Source organism: Anomalospiza imberbis, chromosome 19, assembly GCF_031753505.1.
Source record: "Anomalospiza imberbis isolate Cuckoo-Finch-1a 21T00152 chromosome 19, ASM3175350v1, whole genome shotgun sequence".
NCBI lineage: Eukaryota > Metazoa > Chordata > Aves > Passeriformes > Viduidae > Anomalospiza > Anomalospiza imberbis.
Window position 1 is genome coordinate 10,669,699 of NC_089699.1, and position 21,073 is coordinate 10,690,771.

Genomic DNA, 21,073 nt, shown 5'->3' on the forward strand with positions numbered 1-21,073 from the left:
AGCTGATTGACAACACAGAACAGCAGTAGCTCAGTACTGCCAAGGTTTGTTAGGGCTGATGTTTGTGCTGTGATTTTCTGTTTTGAATAGCTGAATCTAGGGCTGAAGAAGGAGATGAAAGTATTTCTCATGTGCAGTGAGGTTTCATATCTGGAACCCACTGGGAGGTTGTCCCTATCCAAACCTAAGATCTGAGCCATCAGATCTGTGGGAGATATGCAAAAGGCAGTAATTTAGAGAGGTTGTTATTTTTTGCTAACTAAATAGGAGCCCCCGTTATGGAATGAAGATTGTATTACATGGAGCAGTGGAATTTCACATAAAATTAGAGAAGATTCATTTCACTTTTAAGCCTGAACTCCTTATTTTTCATGAGGGCTGTATGAATGTTCGGGCTGAAAATACCAGTTGTATTCTCCATATTATTTTCAAAAACCTACTGAACAAAATGGTACTTTTTAAAATGCCATTCAATGGTTCATAGATAAGTTTGTGGAAAAAAGTCTGACCAAAATTTCTGGTTTCAATGGTGTATAACTATTTCCTTAAACTCATATTAAAATTACTTGGAATTCTATTAATCACATTTTCCTACTATTTATATTTAAAAGCTAAATGCTGGTATAAGTAAAGGGAATTCTATGCAATCTTTGTAGTGGTGAACTGGTACTATTAAGCTTGAATCTGTGCTTCTTTGAGTGTTAAAAAACAAAACTGCTTCACTTGTCTTTTTGTGTGTCTCAAAATGTTGTGTTCTCCCAGCACAGCTTGTGAGCTGATATAACAGAGCATTCAATTTTTAGATTGCCTATTTTCAGGAGAAGCTGGTAGTTAGGCTGGGATTTCTCACCCTTCTAAAAATCATTCTTTAAGTACTGCACCTCTTGGAACAATTTTTTTTTTTTTTTTTTTGAGTGTCTGGGTGTTCTTCAGGAAATCCAAATAACTATATTATAAGAATATGATATCACAGTCTCACAGTTGTATTTAAACTGTGAGACTGTGTCATAATAATGGGCTCAGTAACCAAACTTCCCTATGATATCAATACACTAATACTCTAGATTTTGCTGAAGTGTGGATTAATTTCTTAATCTTAAACTGGTTTTTAATATAGACTCATTTAAAGAAAAATGATGGAATCATTCACTGGCCACCAGATTTATTCTGTTCTAATTTCATGTAATCTAATCTGTAGGCTTTTCAAACACAAGTACCAATGTGGCATGTCAGTAATTTGAAAATTCAGTTCCATGGCAACTTCTTGAAGGGGGGGCGGGTGTAAAATAAAAGTTAGATGAGCCAAAATTGGACAAAATTCCAACATTTCTGTTAAGCCATACGATTAAGGATAAATAGGCACTGGAACAATATTAATGTCTAACCCCAGCTCTCTCACAGGTCCACTGAGTAACTATTAGATAAACTCTCCCTTCATGCTCCCTACTTTCATTTTCCTGTTCTATCTATTTGCAATCCATGGAACCTTTGAGTGTTTGTACTTAGAGCAGTAATACCAGTACAAAACACCCATATCACTGAAGTCAGGAAGAAAATGTATCTCAGACTTCTGGTAGAATATTGTAAAAGAAAGTACTCTGCCATTGAAACTTCTTTGTTAAAAATTTCAAATGGATTTTTTATACTTTTTTCATGGCTCCTTTTTATCTGTGATTCAGAGTCGTTCATACCAGCTTGGCTTTTTTCCCCCCTCTCCGTAGTTCAATATTTCGCTCAAGAAGAGTCACCTTATTTGTATTGAACATCAGGCAACAGAGCAATCTGCACCAGCAGTTCTTAGAACAAACCCAGTGATTCATGTTGAACTCTGCTTCTTCCCAAGTGCAGCTGGAATAACCAAGTCAACCTTCTGGTTTTCATCCTATTTAGATAAAAGACAAAGCCAGACAACAAATTCATCTTGCATACTGATAGTGGCTAATTTTCAAATTCCTAATAATTATGGCCCCTAATTAAAACCAAAGGACACAGCTTTATTAGACAGTACAGGTAAGAGAACAGATCAGGTGCTTCCAAACTGCTGGAGCACAAGATTTTCTGTTAGAGGATTGTATATAATAAATTGTTATTCACCTCATTGCAAATCCATGGCTTTATTTCCAGCTGAGTAGCAACACTGGATGTTGCATGGAATTTGTTGCAATTGTGCCTGTTTAGTGAGATAAAAGCGAATAGAGGCCCAGAATGAGCTCTCCCAGAATGGTGTCTGCAAAGATGCAAGACATATTCTCAGTTGCAATCATTCAAAAGACCTGCATTGAGTGAAATGCTGCAAAATATGACCTAAAGCATATTATTTACCAATTTTTAAAAAGTTACAAAATGGATATCAAAATTGGTGTGATAAATGTGGACATTTCTGTGTTTGTGCTTTGTGTGTGTGAGAGGGGATGTTTTTGGGAGGATGGTTGAAGCTGTAACCAAGAAGAGCAGCTGAAGTAAAGCCCTGAGCATTTCTTTTTGTCCCAAGGCTCAGGTGTCACACTGATCAGTGCTACTTGAAGGGTAATTCTCTTGCCAGCACTGAATATCTGTAAGACTTCACATGGGCTCAGTGCTGCCTACAGCTGAGACTGGCTGCATTACCACATGAGAATTCAGTGCAGGTTTGTGGGGAGCTCATTACAAGTTTTCTATGACACACATTCACACAGACCATGCCCCTTAAAAAAACAATGCAGAGAAAAGGTACCCAGTGAGAGGTTTCACATTGTGTGAATTCAGTTAATTTTTCCTCATAGCACCTCATAATTTTCCAGAACAGAGATCATTAATCATCCCAAAGTGTGTAGAAGTTTGGGCAATAGCTGTAAGACCACCAAATGCTAACCCTGAAGGAAATTAATTACTAAAGGTGAAAAGCAAGTGTTTTCTTAAATAAGCCACCTAAGCTGCCTGGTTTTGCAAATATTTATTAATACAATTCAGATGAAATCAGATCAGCACTTCTGGCTGCAGAGAGTGTTGTTTCATTGGACCAGGAGTCCTCGTTTCCAAATCCATATTCAATCTTTTAACACAGCAGCAAATTATATTCCCCATCTGTCTCCTGTGACAACACTAATCAATGTAATGACTGGATGGTGATGTACAAACACTTTTGAAGTACCTCATTTATAAAATATAGGAAATAGTTATTTATAATAAGCTGTTGGGGAGTTGGGGCTTTATAGTTTTTGAAGTTTTTAATATTTTCAATTTTCTGCCTGTAACTGAAACATAAATGAGCACGTGATAACCAAACATTCTTGATACAGGAAACTCTTAGGGCTGGGTGAGCCTGATATCTCAAAGGTTTTCCCAGCCAATGTCTCTGTTCTAGGATTAACAAGTGCTTTACCATGATTTGAAGAGCAAAAGGTCCTGAGACTGAAGCAGCTCTGGCCTTGACTTGTCCCACCCACGGTGAATCTGGGCACTTGCCAGAGTCCTGTTGTGTGCTCTAAGCACCTCCTGCCCTGAGGTCAACCAGCATTGTTCTTTCTGATCTGAGGGTGAGTGAGAAGGAGTAAAGCGCGTCCCAGAGGGTCTATGAACAGGATGGAAGTTCATACAGATTTTTGCCAACACATCAGGATTTGGCCTACACCACAACCCCTCCTTGAAGAATTGGCCTGGTAGCCGTTTTCCAAGGACTTTGCTAAATCAGAGCTTGAATATGGGAGATAAAGCCCACAATCTTATAGTCTGAGGCAGATTCTCTTTGACCCGCTGGAAAACAGAGTAAGTCTTGCTGCAATGAAACAGTATGAATGAACATTTCAGCCATGAAAAGTAGGAGTTTATTTCAGATTTATTTCTCACCTTTGGAGTTGGTTGATGCATTTAGTTCACTGTGATGAAGCAAGAGAAATGGGAAGAGGGGCTGTGAACTAAATTCATCCAAAAAGTGTGTGCTCATTAGGGAGCAATTATCACTTTGTATTCTATCTAGTTTGTGTGATGGAGATGGGACTTGTGGCAACATGGCAACACAGCAAGGCCAAGTACTGATGTTTACTGCTCAGTGAGAGGCTGGCATGACTAATTGAGAGGGAACAGATTCATCAGGTTTAGAGCTCAAGAAAAGTGATGGGAAGATATTTTCATGAACTGCTACTCTCACTACTACAGTTCTTAAAAGCCTCCATTACAGTAAAAAAGGAATTATTTTGGTTAAAGCATGATACAGATCTGCTATGTTCTAAACAAACAAGATTTGGTTGCACTTCTTACCTTTTAATTTCACTTTTATTGAAATGTTGCACTTGAGGAAGAACAATCCCATCTTTTGAATTTTGCCACCGTTTTTGCTGTGCCCCACACCTCTTGTAAAGGATAAACAATCATATGTCCTTGTCTCTCTAAAGTATAAAAAGGTTTCAACAAATACACTTATGTCCATGTGTATTGCCTCTGCAGTAAACCTTGCATCTTCGTGATTTGAAGCTATTATAACTTCTCAGCAGAAAATGAATGTTTAAATGATCATTTGAACTCATTGTGGAAAAGAATGGCACTGGCAAATCTAGAATTACTTCACAGCAATCATTTCTGTCTGGGTTTTTGCATTGCTTCTGTGATGGATTTGGGATTTTCCCCTGGTTTGGGATTCCTCAGAGTTATTTTCATTTAAACTCAAATGTAAATGAACAGCCACATCAGACCAAATGACTGCAGTATGAATTCCAGCTTGTGGAAAATTCTCACAGCCAGGCAGGGGGATGCTTCCCTATTGCAAAGATAACCTACAGGGCTGTTCACAAAAGCTGGTCTAGGGAGACAGATCTCCTTGTGGTTCTTCCTCTGATAATGCAGACAAATAGGCTCTTGGTTTGAATTGCTGCTATCTAGAACAATCTGTCTCCATCAGGATCTAGACAAATTATTCACCCCAGGTAATTGTTACCCTTTGAAAACAGCCCCTCTCTTCCTACTCTTTGTCCTCAGTAGCAAAGTTTTCCTGAAATGGCATCTTACTCTGGGTTTTTTTGTGGTTTGTTTGGTGGAGGATTTGTTGTTGCTGTTGTTTTTGTGTTTGCGTTTCTTTCTAAATGTTTGATTTTAATCTGTTAAAATCACTGCCCATAAACAGAATTCTGCTTTAATCAGGGCAAACAAGCTGCTCTTTAAGGAGTATCTGCTTAGTGAAATAAACAGTACTTGGGGTCCACAGAACAGCAGGAAGTTGTTCTTCTGTTATCAAACTTCTTTCTTTATTCACTATGAAAAATAATGGCACTTTTGTAGTACTTTATAATAGATGGTCTTACACAAGTTTTGAAGAAAAGTGAATCAATCTTCAGGAACAGACCTTATATTAATCAGTATACTACTAATTACTGCAATCATACAAAAGTTGCAATGACACCTATCTATATATTTGTATGTTCTTTTTGGTCTTATTAAAGGCTGTGTCACAAGCCTAAAGATGTCTTCAGCTTAAAAAACAAGGTGCTTCTCTGGGATGGTGTGTGTATGCCTCTGTTCAGCTTTGTTCCATGCTCAACTTTGCTAAAATCTGTTTTTTTCCTTTATTCTTTCCTAATCTAGAAATTGCCAGCCATGAAAAGCTTGTTAATTTCTGTTTGTAAAATGTTCTGGTGTAACTTGAATTAAATGTAGTGCAGCTGGGAGCAGTCATGGCTAAACAATACATGGCATAAATTATCTCTATCTGGAGTGTCTGACTAGATAACATAATCAACAGGAGGCTGACAAAACATCACAGCCGCCTGTTGTTGCTGACAACTTCATTATTTCCATGATGTTCAGATGGGTAATTTGTTTCTGAGGAACAGCAGTATCTTCAGACACGTCCAATGGCCTCATGTACTTTTATAGGCTTCCTGAAGCTTCGTGTGTTTGCACAGATCCAGGGGTTTTTCCTAATCTGAGGAACAACTGCAAGAACCATCAGCAGAGCTCTGCTCTTTGTTGGTTTTGCAACAGAGCAGCATTCCCATATATCAGAGTTGGTGCACACCTCCTGATAGGTAACAGCAGCTGCCCTTTAATTTCTTGGCTCGGAATAGGAAGGGCTTTGAGGCTCTGATGGACTTCTTATACTATTTTATTTCTGTTTACCTTAACTTACACTCCAAAAGATCCCAAATGACTCAGTAGTTTTGTAGCTCTGACAGCCCAGGCCCAATTCTATTACACTGCAGCTGGGAATTCTTATTCTCAGGAATTTTCAAGTAAAAAGACTAGTGGGGGTAAAAAAGCCACTGTGACTGTATGAAAAACACGCCATCTTTAAATAATTCTGACCAGAATAGTCAGAAGGTTCTGCTAGTTCATTTAAAACCATATTCTGAAGTGCAAGCAGCAAGTCCACAGCTGCCACAAAGCTGAGAATTCCTCCCATCTGCATCCTTCCTCTGGGAGTCTGCAAGCCCCAGGCATGGGTGCATCTGCCAAGTTCAACCCTGCAGAGAGCCTGGATGTCCTGGGCTCCAGGATGGGCTGGCAGGACCGTGGGCTGGGAGCTGTGGCTGCAGAGGGAACATGGGGGAGCCAGGGCTGCCAAGTCCAGTTCCACTTGGTTACTGACATCACGTTGCCACAAATATTTCAGAATACTTGGAAAAATTCTTTTCTAAGCTTAGTCCAAACACAATTATTTTTTCTTCACTCACAATTTCAGAATTTTTCAAGTTTGGTCATGTCTGTGACTGATCGGCTGGGAAATATTTGTCTTTTTCATAAGCATACTGAATACTTCTGTGTCTTTGTGAATAATAGGTTATTTGCTATGGATTTAGATCCAGAACACTGGCTAAAGTAACTAGTGAAACAGTAAGACTCAAATCAACGTCCTTGAAGAAACACAAGAAGCCAGGGAACAGGACAGAGAAGAAGCAAGTTGGCAAAAGGGTATGGGTGAAAAATGAAAGGTAAACAAGGAGCCAGAGAGGCAGGAATTGCCAAAACCAGAGTTGGAATTTACTACGGTACAATATATGTTCAAAAATGTGCAAGAAATAATGAGTGAGGGGACAAAGAAACATATACTTTTATGTGTTTGGGGGTTTTGTTTGATTTTTATTTGTTTTGTTTGATTTTTATTTTACCTTTCCCACTGAATAGTTTTGACTGTATGAAAAAACCCACCCCATTATCTTGGTTCAAGGGGAAGAGTCACTTTAACTACCTCTCAAGTAATGATTTTTAAATGAATAGTTTTGACTGTATGAAAAAACCCACCCCATTATCTTGTTTCAAGGGGAAGAGTCACTTTAACTACCTCTCAAGTAATGATTTTTAAAATGAGAGTGCATACAGGTGCCAGACAGAGTTAGCCATGTTACTTGCGGAGGGGGTGGAGATCCCATTTCCAGGTATCCAATCTGCCTTGCTCCATTGCTGCGGCAGTGGATGGAGATCTGATATTTCAGCAACATTTGCTCCTTTTGTGGGACTGTGAACAGTCCAAACTGGAGCTTTGTCTCTTATGATGGCAACAGCTTTGCCATTGTTGCGACTAAAGTCAGGCTTCATGTGAGTTTCCCCACTCCAAAATTCCCACCCAGTTTCTAGTGGGAAAACCCAATGTTTTTCACAAACACGGGCACGCGATGTGAAGCAGGGAAACGCTGGGCTCTGGGGATGGAGGGGGTGCTGCCTGCTGGACATCGCGTCCTGGGGACAGGCGATGCCTGGGTGGCCGCCGCTCCGGGGACCATCGCAGGGTTTTGGAGAACTGGGTGGACGCTGCCACCTATCGATGGATGGAGCGCGAAACCCGAGACCTTCCTCGGAGCTCCTCATCCCAGAAACGTCCCAGTGTCCGGGAGGAACACACAGAATTTGCTACACGGAGGTAATGGCCAACACAACGCAAAAAAACAGCTCTGGTGTGTAAAGCTGAGAACAGCACAGGGTGAAGGTTTGGGGACTGTGTCACTGAATCAGCCAACTTGGGCGGCCTCTTTAAACAAAATGTACCACTAAATGTACATCTCCACAAAAAAGTGCAGCTTTAGCAGCAGTAAGAACAAGAGCAGCCTGTGGGATCAGCTCTCGTTGTGCGCTGCAGGCAGGGAACTTTCAGACTCACCGACCATGGAAGGAAAACCTGTCGCAGTCGGTGAAGTCAGCAGTGTAAGTACAGCCAGCAAAATGCTCTGTGCAGCTATGGAGAGTGGAATGCAAGGGCAGTAATAACTGGATGCCTCCTCTGTCCTCTAATGGAAGCATCAAAGGCTGAGGATGGGCAGGTTTCTGCAGGGGATCAGTCTAAAGGATCTTCTTCCGCGTGCTTCATCATAAACCCAGGGTCGCGTGCTTCATCATAAACCCAGGGTCTATTGCTTCTGTAGGTCTTTTAGTCTTCTTCACTTCCAGAACTGGATGTAGGTGCCTCTCACAGCTATTTACAAACATTCAATAATAATTTTTAATTATTTCATTGTCATTATTTCATTTTTAGCATTTGCTAAATGTACCATTACTTCTTTTACCTTACTGAGCATTGTTTTGTGTCTTCTGGATTTTGAACAGGCTAATTATTAATTTATATACATAGGTCAAGAAGATTATAAATATATTTTCTTGAGACAAAAAAGCTAATTGTATTTCACAGGAACTAGGCTTGGGCAAGAAAACATCTTGACTTTTACTATTCTGGTAAATACTGTTTGGGTAGAAAAAGGACTAAGCATTTAAAAAGTCAAAATGGCAATTGTAAAAGGGCTGCTTTCCACCAAGCTGAAGGGAGAAAGCAGAAGACAGAAGTATTGAACCACAATGAGAAGGTGCTAGAAATGTTTAAGAATAGACAGATTTCTGGAAATTCACTTTATGTTTTTCTCCTGAAAACAGCTGGAAATTGAGAATTCCTTTACAAGTGAGTTCCATAGCTGAGGCCTATACAGGCAAAAAAAACCCCTGAATTGGTGACTTTGACTTAGAAGAATCATCCCTATTTAGCACAGCACTGAAAATGGAGTTCCTAGGCTTACATTTATTTTTAACTGATTTAGACATTTCAGATTTTCAGCATGTTTTTTTCCAGATAGTATCTCAGTGTTAGAGAGGTATTTGGTGGTTTTTGAAAGATTTCCAATTCCCTCCTGTTGGCAAGGAGCAGTGACCTCAGTCAGCTCTCTGACTAATGATCCTTGGAAGGAGCAGAACAAAAGAGGGAATCCTGTAAATGGAGGGCCTGTGATTTTCAAGGTACAGGAGGAGGATTGCTGTGCATAGAATATTGTAATAGCACTTTGCAATTCTCTGCTGCAGCAAAGCATGTAAGTATTTGCATTTGATGTTCTCATTATTTGCATTTGATATTCTCACATGGCCACGTCTGCTGCATTACACACACATGTACAGGCAGGCACATGTGTTGATAGAAAACCTTCAAAGAATGGTTTGATCCATATCCAGATTGGTTTAAAAATGCAGATTAGCTTCAAGTTCCATGGCATACAAACATCAGGCCCAGGACTACATTTTAGCTTCAGCTACTTGGGCAAAAGGGTGCCCTTGGGTATGAGGCACAGTGCTCTCTTAGCTGAGGTTTGAAGTGTGGGAGAATCAAGCTGATCAACAGATTTTGGGAGGTTTCCAACATTTTCCAAAAATCACGTCTGAATAAGACCAGGGAAAAAATTTCAGCAGATTGTAAGAGTAGCTCTGGTATCTCCTGAAAAATAATCCAAAATACTTTTTCTGTAGATATTAATGATCATTGGTTACAACCCAGGAGTTGGTGTGTTTTGGTTCTTTTCTATTATCCAGTGTTGCACTGGAGTGTTCTGATTGCATGAATTTAACCCAGTAGACCATCTAGAAGGATAACAATTTTCTAAGTTGTTGTTTATTTTTGTTTGTCACCTTCACAGTTTTAGAATGGTGTATTTGAAATATTCCACATTTGACTTTGTAACATTTTTGTGGGTTTCTGTGGGTTCCAGCATTTGTATTTTTTTTGCCTTATAGTAAAAAAATGAGATTTTGAAATATCACTATTCTCCTATTTTGGAAGCTCCTAATGCAGACATTACAGGGTCTGCTTTAGCATCCGCAGAGTGTGCTTTTGTTTTCCATTTAATAATCTTTTTGAGGCGTAACCTGTTCAGGCTGGGAGCTTTCCAATGATGTTGCAGATGTCCCACAGCTATGGCTATGCCTGCTGCTTTTGTTGCTATGATTGCAGACAGCTGTAGTGGTAGCTTGCTTGGAGAAAGAAGAAACAATACATCACATGCAACAAGCACTACTGCACTGTGATTTTTACCCCTTCCTCTCGCTGTTTTAGCATAAAACCAACAGCTTGAGGATGGCTGCATTAATGTCTTTTTGGTCGTACTTCATGGCAAATTAATTACAATCACAGTTTTGTTTACTCTGGCAGTAATTATTTTTTTCTACTCACACGCAGTGCAGCTGATCAGTTTTAAAGGCTACAACAAGCTAAAAGCACACAGAAGTCATGGCATCTCTCACATGGAGGCTTCACATATTAGTCACTCCTACAGCTGCACAGGTGCCTGGGACAAGTTAAGGCACCAAACATTCTACCTGTGATACAACACTGCTTGCTTTAAACCCTGTTCTGCTCTGAGGTTTTAGCAGCAATCTTGGACTTCAGTAATTACTAGTAATAGGTTTTTTCATATCTGATCATTCATGCAGTGTAAGGAAGAGATTTACTCATTCTGCCCAGAGGCTGAGCCAGCAGAGACAGCAAAGCTAATGTGATTCATTGAAGGAAGAGTGGGGACAATTACCAGCAACTTGTTCACGTTTTGCCTTGGATAGCCTAAGCTGGTAAGTCAAATTTAACTCTTTAATGCACATATTCCTAATTATTAGTTTCAAGTATGATTGATTCATAAACATACAGTGTTGAGTGGTTTCTCAGCTGTTGTGTTTTCCTAAAATCCTAAGAGAATGCTTTTACAGCTATGCTGTGCCCTACCAGTGCACCTGTCTATAGAGTGTAGAATATATGTGCCACAAACAACAGAGAGTGATCTATAATTCAGGTATTCCTTTTCCTTTCTCTGCAATATGTTTTTGAGGAACATGAATATTAGATCAGTATTTGACAATTAAAAAGGAAAAAAAAAACACAAATCTTTTATAAAGGTAACTATTTTATATTCATTTGTATTTGAATTTGGCTTTTAAAGGACCCTGGTGATGGGGAATGAAATGGTTCAGTGCTTAGGTGCAATTAGAAATCTGCTCACAAAGATGAAGCTGCAGGATGTGTAGCATGAAATATGTTTTGGGAGACCTTGGTCCCTGGTTTGGTTCATAGCTATAGCACAGTGACAGTCACACTGGTTTGATGGGTATTTCCAGGGCAGGGCAGTAACTGTTTCCCCAGAGATCTGCTGCAAGTCTTTTGTGCTCTTTAAGTCTTGGAAATGAAAACTGCTGTTAATTATGACTGGTTATAAGGGGAGCTGCTGTTGTTATTTTGTCTACTCCTGCCTTTCTCAGTAAAACCTGGTGCTGTGCTGCCTGTTGCAGTGCTCACCTTGCTGTGGGGATGCAAATTAGATCACACTAATTTGGGAGGGCTACTCCAAATCATATGGAGAGGTCCTTATGTCATCCTGACTTGGGTCAGCTTTGTGCAGAGGCTTCCATAGGTGAAAATATCAAATGGGGCTGTTCTGCACATCTTCTTTTTCTAAATTATTAGTCTTCCATGTGCTGTAAAAATTTTAGTTCTGACAATAACAGATCCTCAGGCTAAGTGCATTTCATCTGGGGGATTTGTTGTTTCAATCAAGACAATGTACATTTCAGGTCTTCACCTGATTGTTGAGGCAAGGATATGATTGTAAAAGAAATGAAATTAATAACTTTTTAAAGGAGGCTAAAACTGCTCTCATTAAATAATTTATTTCTGTAACAAATAACACCATCCAAAAACCCCTGTGCTTTCAATCACAGAATCATGTGAATTGAGCTCTCTTTTCCTTATTTCTTATCATGCTTTTCACCCACAATTTTGCCCAATCTCATTTCCATTGCTCTACTGTGAGTAATTTCTACAGCCTAATAAGATCTCACTTCCAGAAAGTTTTACAGAATATTCAACTTGCCTTTTTTTTCATTTCATACCTTGTATGTGACTAGGAAGGATGCTAAGTATGATAATCTGCAGCAGCATTTTGCACTTTACTGTTTCAGTACACTGGTGAAAAAAGGCAGCTCGTTCACATAATTTCATTCCAGCTATTGCTTTATTGTTCCACATTTATTCCTGCACTTGTTTGGGATATTGATGGTGAGTATACAGGGAACACATCTATGTTTCAAGTCATTTGTGATTCACCAATTCTGTGTGGATGGCAAAGATGCCATCTGTTTTAATGTTGAATAGCTGCAATTTCTAGAGTGTTTACTTAGCTTCTCTATAGATTCACCTGCTCTTGACTTCACAGAAACATTGATGAGATTATAAAAGATTCTGTTCTCTTCTTCCATCAGCGTCAGACTATGGATCTGCTCTGGCTTTTTACTGTCAAAGCTTCCATGTGTGGCAAGGGCACGCCGTGGTTACTGTCCTCAGAAGCTGTTGTTTAGGTGGTTACTAACAAACTGTTGTTTCCTTCTGAATGGATAAATTCTGGTTCATTGGCCAGATCAAGGTGGGAAGGACTCCAGGTACCTCAAGGAACTGTCATATCTGGAGTCAAATTATCTTTAGTCACAGTCCATAAGAACAGTCACCCATGCCATGGGAAACAGACTTGACAGTTAACAGCTCTGAACCTTTTCTGGGTTGGTGACACAGATTAGCACCCCAGTGATGCCTAAATTTGCTTTGGTTCAAAGCCTACACCAACATTCTAGAATGCTGTAACAGTTTCTTTTTACAGTGTACACATGGAAACAGAGAAAACAGCCCTGCCAACTGTCTGAGTTTGGAATGTGTATTGGGAGAGGTGTCACTAGAACACCTCTCCCAAAGACTCTGATTTCCTGGAAAACTGTCCAAGAACTGACAGGTGTTTCTCCTTTACTTGCTCAGGTTAGTATTTTCTCATAAAAGAAAATGCTGCTGTCAAGCTGTTCTCTGTAGAAATTTGGGATTCTGGAAACAATTTCTCCCTTCTCAAGAAAAGCTTGAACTTGATGACTTTCAAGAGATTATGTGAAAAATATCTGGGCAACTGAGTTTAAGAAGATGGAGACAAATACATGTTCTGCTTTAGTGAAGGCTGAAGAAGAGATAGGGCTTTTTTTTGGAGTCAGGCTGGCAAAATTCCTTTTTTTTTTGTAATTATTTAAATCCTTGAGAGTATTAAAGTCAGCAAGCAGGTAGTTTGGTCTAGTGAGACAGGAGGAGGATTTTATCAGCCTAGAGAACACTGACAGAGGCATAAGCCTTGTTAGCTTTAATATCAGGCATTCTCCTTTGTTTAACTAATATCACAGTAGGTAGGAGAAGATGTTCCTAATTTATTTAATGTTTGCTTACTAAATATCTACACAGCCCCTCAGTAAATTCCCATATTGCTTTCATGAACCTTGTAACCTCTCTTGTGCCACTCAGATGTGCTGAGCCTGTTGCTTTTCAAATAAAAACCCATAATCCCAAAGCAGACAGTGCAGCAGGCTGACCTGCCTTTGAATTAAGAATTGGTTGGGTCTACTCTTCTTTGTCCTCATCTTGAGGGTGGTTAGGTCTGTGTGGCAAATGCAAACTGTTCTTTCTATCCTGAGTTCACTACCAACTGTGTATCAGTATTTGTGCATGGTATTGGTATTCAAAATTTGTAGTTTTGGAATCAGATTATTCTGGGAAATTGAAACTTCCTTTACAAATATGCCTATGGCATTCCCTGGCCTATTTTTATTCCCTATTTGGGTCTGTGTTTTGACCCATACTTTACTGATGAAAAGAAGTTCTTGAAAACAGAGGTAAAGGGAGAAATTTATGTGGGACAATCTGTAGCACTGTGTTCTAACAGAAACTGAAAGTGTTACTCTAAATAACCAAGAATTAAATTATTATTAAATTGGGTAACTTCATGAGTTTCTTTGGAATTCTAATAACATAGAAAAGCGGGAGGTGGATAATCAGTTTACTCCATAAACTCAGAGAAAACCAGTCAAAAATCCTTGCAGTATTGCTGCCTCCTGAGTCCCTGAGAGCTTCTGATCATCTCCACACTTGCACATTTATTTCAGGAGTGCAGCTCACATAATTCCCTTTTGATTGCACACACTGTTGTTCAAATGTAACAAAGTCTTTTCATCCCATATGCCGATTGTGTTGACTCTGTCTCTCTTCCTTCAGAGACTTGGTCTCTCTTCAATACCCCAGGAGCGTGGAGAATATGTGAAATTATTTGTAATAAGATACTTTTGTACTCAGAGTGTCTGCTCACCACAGTGTACAGTGAGAATGGAAGATGTAGAAAGCTTAGGAGACCTGGGTGGTGTCTTTAATCTTAAGGACAAATACCTGCCAAAACCAGCCTCAACAGCAGGGTGAGTGTTTAGTAAAGAATGCTTTTATTGGAAGTAGTCATTAAAGTCTGGTCCTGCCATCCAATTTTCTCAGAAGAAGGCTGAAACCATGAGAATAAAACAGAATTTGTATCATAGTACCAAAAAAAAAAAATTATTTCCAGAAAAGATAGGCTGAAAAGGTAGCCAGATTTTCTATTACAACTGTGAAGTCTCCTAGAGAGGCATTCTGCCTTAAATATGTGTACACACTCATCAGGGGGAAAGGAATATGTGAAGAAATGGTGCATTTTTGTTACCTTTTCACTTAGAAATCCATAGGGGTAGTTTCCTATGCCTGCAGCTGGGTCAAATCTGATTCTTAGTTTCCCTTCAGCAAGGCAAAATTATTTCCACATAACATACTTCCAGAGTTAAATATTAATTAATTTTTTTCTTAATACAGAAAAATTACTGTAATGATGGAGCATAGAAAGTATTGTTTAATTATGAGATAATATGTAAATCCAGTTAGGTGAGGCAGTCAGAGAGAGGCAGCAGTCCCTCTTGGAAGGGTTTGTACTCTTAATTGCCAGGGCAAACACAGAGCAGGATAAAGTAACACAACAAATAGACACAACCAGTGCCTGTCCACTACATGGGGAAGAAGTCACTCAGTATGAAACTGACCATAGCAACATTTACTTTTGAGTGTCATTTTTTTCTGACACCTGTATTACCAGAACTCACTCTGCAAAAACATTGTTCCCTTCATTAATTGCAACTCCTCCTCCTTATACAAATTAGCAAATAATTCTGGGGTGGTCTGTTTTATTTTTCCATCTTTAATTCTCTGTCTCCATAGATATCCATGGGTCTAATTCCATAAAGAGCAATTTGCCATTGAAAAAGCCCCAAACGTGCCTCTGTGCAGGAACTGTGTGTGAAAGTGATTTCAGGCACAGCAGCCTCGCACTGTGTGCTTCAGTGACACACTTCTGATCAATGATGTTGGTCTAGCAAAACCTCACTAAATGGCTGCTGTTTTCCTTCTAGAAAACCCTGGCTGAGAATGACCCAGCAAATGCATAACTTGAGCCTCCTGCAGAGCAAAAAGCACAGCATGCCCTCGTCGCCCAGCGCTGCCAAGCGGCTGTACCGGAACCTGTCGGAGAAGCTGAAGGGCAGCCACACGTCCTTTGACGAAGCCTACTTCAGATCCCGCTGCGACCGCCTCAGCCTGCGCAAGGCCTCCGTGGTAATGCCCCATCCCACCACTGCCACTCCACTCTCCCATTTGTCTCCTTAATCATCTGGCTTTTTAATCTGTGCCGTTCTCATCATCTCGCTTTGTTCCCTGACGAGTGCCGTGTGTTCTTCCCAGCCTTACCGTTAATGACCCTTTGTCAAAACAGAGTTTGACCTCCTTGAAGGGTAAAGACAGGCTACCTACCCAAGTGGCGATGCTTTATTTTAGGAGTAAGGCTGTAACTTGGCACTTACATGACAAAACGTGAATTACATCTATAGATGCAAGTGTTTCTCTTACAAGAAAAGAATAAAACATGTTTTGAGAAAAGTGAAGATGTCTCGTGATACAAGTTCCCATTTTTCCAAACGGCAGGGCAAATGGAACTTTCAGGCATGACAGATAAATGCAAGGCTATTCCCAGACTGTGGTGATGGTCAGTAAAGAACACTATGGAAGAAAGAGATCACATGTGAAGGAGTCTGGCCTGGGTACCCCAACCAAATCCCAGCCAAGCACTCTGGTACCAGCACAGAGAAATATAGAAACACTTGCTGGAATCAACCCTCACAAGGGCTCCTGCTGCTGCAAGTGCTGGTGAAGTTACACAACCCCCACTGCACACATTTTGGGGAGTGGATTTTGTTTCTGAAATAACAGCCCAATGTAAATTCAGTGTACAACAGAATCTTTTCTACTTGCTGGAGGAAGATGAACCTGCTTGTGGATATTGCCAAAACAAAATAAATCCGACTTTTTCCTAAATAGGAAAAACAATCACATTCTTCAACTTCTCCTCTGAATTATTTTGAGGGAAAGAGTTTGCCTCCACTTCTGAAGAGCAAAGACTAATGACATTGTCTGAATGCACCAGGAGATGCCCCTTGGAACCAGCACTCTGCTGCACTCAATCAGATGCTTAGTGCAATGCAGGACTGAACTCAGAGTATGGCTGGGTCAGATAACAAAAATACTACATTTTGTCAGAAGGAGAAAGGACACTCGACTCCTTTAATACTCACACATTACGTAAGAGACGTATTATATAAATCAGTGCAAGAATTGGAAATTATTTTTAATTCAATTAGCTGATGCTGTGCCCTAGGATTGTGCTTTCCTGAAGTCAGAAGACCCTTGCATGACCTGTGGAGACTCTTGTCTCTCTCCTGTGAAGAAAGACCATGACCTGAAGGAAGCAGGGGACCATGGCTGCTTCCTCTCAGCTCTTCCAGAGCCAATAGATTCTTGTTTCGTAAGAGAAGCCTGAAATTCAAACAAGGCCTGTGAGCTGGAGAGCAGCCTTTTCATGGTAGCCAGCAGCTGTGCTTTTGAGGCTGTGCGTTTCCAAATGCCTTTCCGTTTGTAGGGATGATTTGAATTGAGGTCTCAAACTATGAACTGTGGGGAAAGATTCTTTAGATGAATTTTTTTAGCCACTATCTTATCTTGTCTTTTTTTTTTTTCCAACTTCAATTTCAAGCGTGACTGAGGGAGTGGAGGAGGATAAACCAGCACTGGCAACATGCCAGAGCAGACTGACATGTAGGCTGAATGAATGCCAGTCTGTGAGCATATCTTCTGACCAGTGTTTATCTAAATACACCCTTCACATTCCATATTCCTTCAAACATGGGCTGTTCTGTCATCCTTCACTAATAAGAAGAGAAATTGCCACCGAGTTGAGCCAAAGGATTGAGGAGCAGGGCACTGCTGCTGGGGGCCGAGTCCTCTGCTAACCCTGAGTCAGTAACTCAGAACCTCAGATCTGTCCCTTTTCACTCTGGATCTGTCAGCAGTGGGAGTGCCTGTTCCATCAGTCATCATCATTAGGAGATTGATTTTATGTTGTGTAGAGGGGGATTTAATGGGACACAGACCTGTGTACCAGTGCTAACTTTTTTTCCCCCAGCCCACTACATTGTCATGGGAGTGTGACAGCTTTTGTCACTGACAAACACCCAGCAGAGGAACCTCCAGGTACCACCAGTCTGGGGTCTGAGCTGGTGTCCACAACAGGCAGTGAATAGACTCCCACTGAACTTGAGAGGCTTTGGATCCCATTCTATCCATTCTGCTTGTTGTTTTCCCAGTTTTCCCTAGAAATAAACAGCAAGAAAATTATTAGTGAAGGGGTGGAAATATTCCAGGTCAAGTTGCTAGCTCATGTATTTTCTAATCATTGAGTTTCTGTGCCGCTGAGCTAAGTCAAGGAGTAAAATCATGTCTCCAGACAAGTGAACAACATTTGTTAGAATTTGTTTTCTTTCAGCTTTGGCTTGTGAAGAGTTTTCTTTCCACTCTCTCTTGCTGTGCAACACTTTCCATTCAGTAAATTGTTGTCTTGCTGCAGACATAGCAATGTCCCAAAATAGCTTTATTCTTGAACTCATGTTTATCAAAACAAGTCTTTGCAGAAACTGCTTTACCACTTTTTCCAACTCCAGTAGTACATAGTGGACTTTTTCAGTCAAACTTAGAGCAAATAGCTTGAAAGGGGCACTTCATTTTAATTAAGCTACATAAGATTGCATTTCTAAACACTCTGGCACTGAATCACTTACTGGAACATGGTTATTACTTACTGCAAAGCAATACTGTAGTTCTTTTCAGTATATACATTTGTGCATCACAGTAACACCTAAATAAATTAATCACATAGCACAGCTGTCCAGCTAATGTTTAGAGGCTGCAGTATTGAGTCAAGGAAAAAGCAATGTAAAAACTGCTCCTAAACTTCACCCAATCACTTTTAAATGTGATTAAGTTTTTCTTTTAATTTAATGCTTTTGTCCTTTCAGAGCAGAAGAAAGTTATCTAGTAAAGGTAAATGATGGCTCTTGTTGGCATTTGTGACAATATTAGCTGGACTAAAATAGAGCACTGGGGTCTAAAAATATTATTCCTTATACCTGTTTGGATTTCTTATCCTGAGGCTGCAGATGTCTGAAACATGCTGCAATACTAGAGAGTCTTCTACATGGAATGTGATAAGCTTTTTGCAGCAAACTATATAATTTTCAAATATATTTCTGTTTTCTCTGTGAAAGCAAATAGTTGGGGGAAAGTTGGTCAGGTGTGTAGAATGTTTTTCTGGACTTGGAGAGCTGGGCTGGATGCAGATTTCCAAATGGGGCAGTTCACTAGCATGGGTGAAGAGGTACTAGATAATTTGCTGTCTCTCCAGGATGTTTTTTGACTGTAGCAGAGTTTAATGTGCTCTTCTATGGATGAGGGATGCACGTATGACCAGTTAGAAAAGCCACATCACAGCTGCCCTGATTTTGCACTCTTTGAAGTTACAAGATTTACCAATGTATTTCAGCCTATTTTATGTCTGAATTGCTCATTTGGAAAACGATATTTCCAATTTGGTCTTGTAATTGTTTGGATTGGATGAAGTAGCTTATAATAGTCATGCTCTGTTTCTCATTTAAATCAGTGCAGCTTTTTCAATCAGATTTCTAATGAAATGAAGAAATAGAAATTTACTTTTCTTTTTTTCCCTTTTGGTGAGACGTTCTTGCCACCAGGTCAGTTGGCAACAGTGTTTATGACAAATTTAACTTAAACATATGCTTAGATTCTGCTCAGCAACTTAGGGTCAAAATTTCACAAATACTTCAGGTATTCCATTTGTCAAGCAGAAGTCTGAAGATGTGTTTTCAAAGGCACACCAGTAGGTCTAAATCATGATAACTGAATCAAAAAACCCCAGTTTAAATCAAAACTTTAAAAATAATCCTACAGCACTCTGACAGGTAGGCAAAATCTGTTAAGGAATGTGTGAGTGTGTGTGTCTGTGTGTGTGCATTTTAAAAAGACAAAATGTTTTTGTCAGCCATAATTTGGGTTAATTTCAGCTATAATAGTGAAGTAGGCCATCTCTCTTTTATTATCATGTAATAGTGATTTTTGATTTATATAATGGAAGAAATTTCTCAAATGTAGTACAAGATTTCCTGAGTTTCTCACAAAATTGGAATTAAAGCCAAATAATGATATGGAGCACTTAGGGTAGCACTCTACAAATGCTAACTCATTTAACTTTTGTGCACATATGTAAAGCCAATTAAAAGAGAATTACTTATTCTGGTTTTTAAAAAAAGGAAAACCATGTGTGTATGCAGTGCCACAGAAGGGAAAATGTGAAGAGAGAAATAACTACCTTCCTGTCCTGAGTGAGCACCACAGCCTGTCACTCAGTAATATCATCAGCTTTACCTTTTTGTTCTGCCCCTAGACTGTTTCCAAAAATTAAATTAAAAAGAAATACAGACCAATGCAGTCATTCCGTTTCTCAAACAATTCCCTTTGTAATATGCTCTTGATTAATTCACTGCTATATAAGTAGATTTTCATAGCTGTGATCAGTTACAAGAATAATTATCTTTTGCTTGTTTTCTGATTAGATCAAAATGCAGATGATTCTGAAGCATAATTATCCCGTGCTCCCATAAACAACACTGTAGAAAAAGTTCCAATAAGAGTAGAAAAAGAATTTGAAATGGATGTTAACAGTGATTAAATTAATGCTGTTTAGAATGCTGATGTAGAAGAGTTGGTGAATGTATTTCTAGTGGCAGGTGTCCCTGTCTGTGGCAGGTTGTTGGCACAAGTTGATCTTTAAGCTCCCTCCCAGCCCAAATCATTCTGTGATTTTCTGATTTTAAATTTCTAATAATTTCCATGATAAAAAGTCTAACAGTTCACAATTCTGCATCATAATAATGAAGTCTCATGGAGTGAAGAACAACCTTTCTTCTTCCTCTGTACTTCAAACATCACTGCTCTCTGTATGTTAATTTTGAGTGCACAATACAGTGATATACAGCTGTTAAATCAATATCAGTGTTGAATGGAGCTGAAGACATACAGAAGTATCAGAATCATACCAATAATTAAAATATTTTGTAATTTTAATTACTTAAAATTCTTTTAATTTCTAGCAAGAGCACTTCATCCTTTCAGGGTACAGGCAAAACACCAGAATAAGTATAAGGTCTCTGATATCAAGATTATAACGGTGTTATATAAGCAAGACAGCAGATATGTGGAGCTACTGGAATGATAAGAAGTATTCCTGCATTGCAGTAAAAATTTCTGACATTTTTAAAGTTTTCCCTTATAACAAGAGAAATATGTGCTGTCTTCTTTTCTAAAATTTTCTAGACATGCACTCTGCCTAATGACAGTGTATGTCCATACAAACCATTTTTATCTTGAACAGAGGAGTTAAAAAAAGAATGACAAATAGAGCTGCTTACCATTCACCTGTACCTTTTTCTGAGATTTTTATCTTATACCAATCCCAGAGTGTGGCCTAAGTATTTGATTATAAAATTAAACCTGAATCTTGTCATCTGGAGAAAAGTCTAAACCCTAAGAATGTGACAGAAC

General features: G+C 39.4%; 1 protein-coding gene across 4 annotated transcripts in view; it reads left to right on the forward strand.

The window, feature by feature from the left end:
- The window catches only part of ANKFN1 (ankyrin repeat and fibronectin type III domain containing 1), a 132,077-nt gene that overhangs the window by 51,291 nt on the left and 59,713 nt on the right, over positions 1–21,073 (forward strand). For 2 of the 4 annotated variants that reach the window (XM_068209676.1, XM_068209677.1), the window contains 2 exons: positions 10,645–10,779; positions 15,484–15,685. In XM_068209676.1, coding sequence (XP_068065777.1) covers positions 15,500–15,685 — 186 coding nt within the window. In that variant the 5' untranslated portion in view covers positions 10,645–10,779; positions 15,484–15,499. Of the gene's footprint in view, positions 1–10,644; positions 10,780–15,483; positions 15,686–15,912; positions 15,941–21,073 lie in introns of those variants that run through there. The other 2 variants (XM_068209678.1, XM_068209679.1) reach the window with 2 other exon arrangements.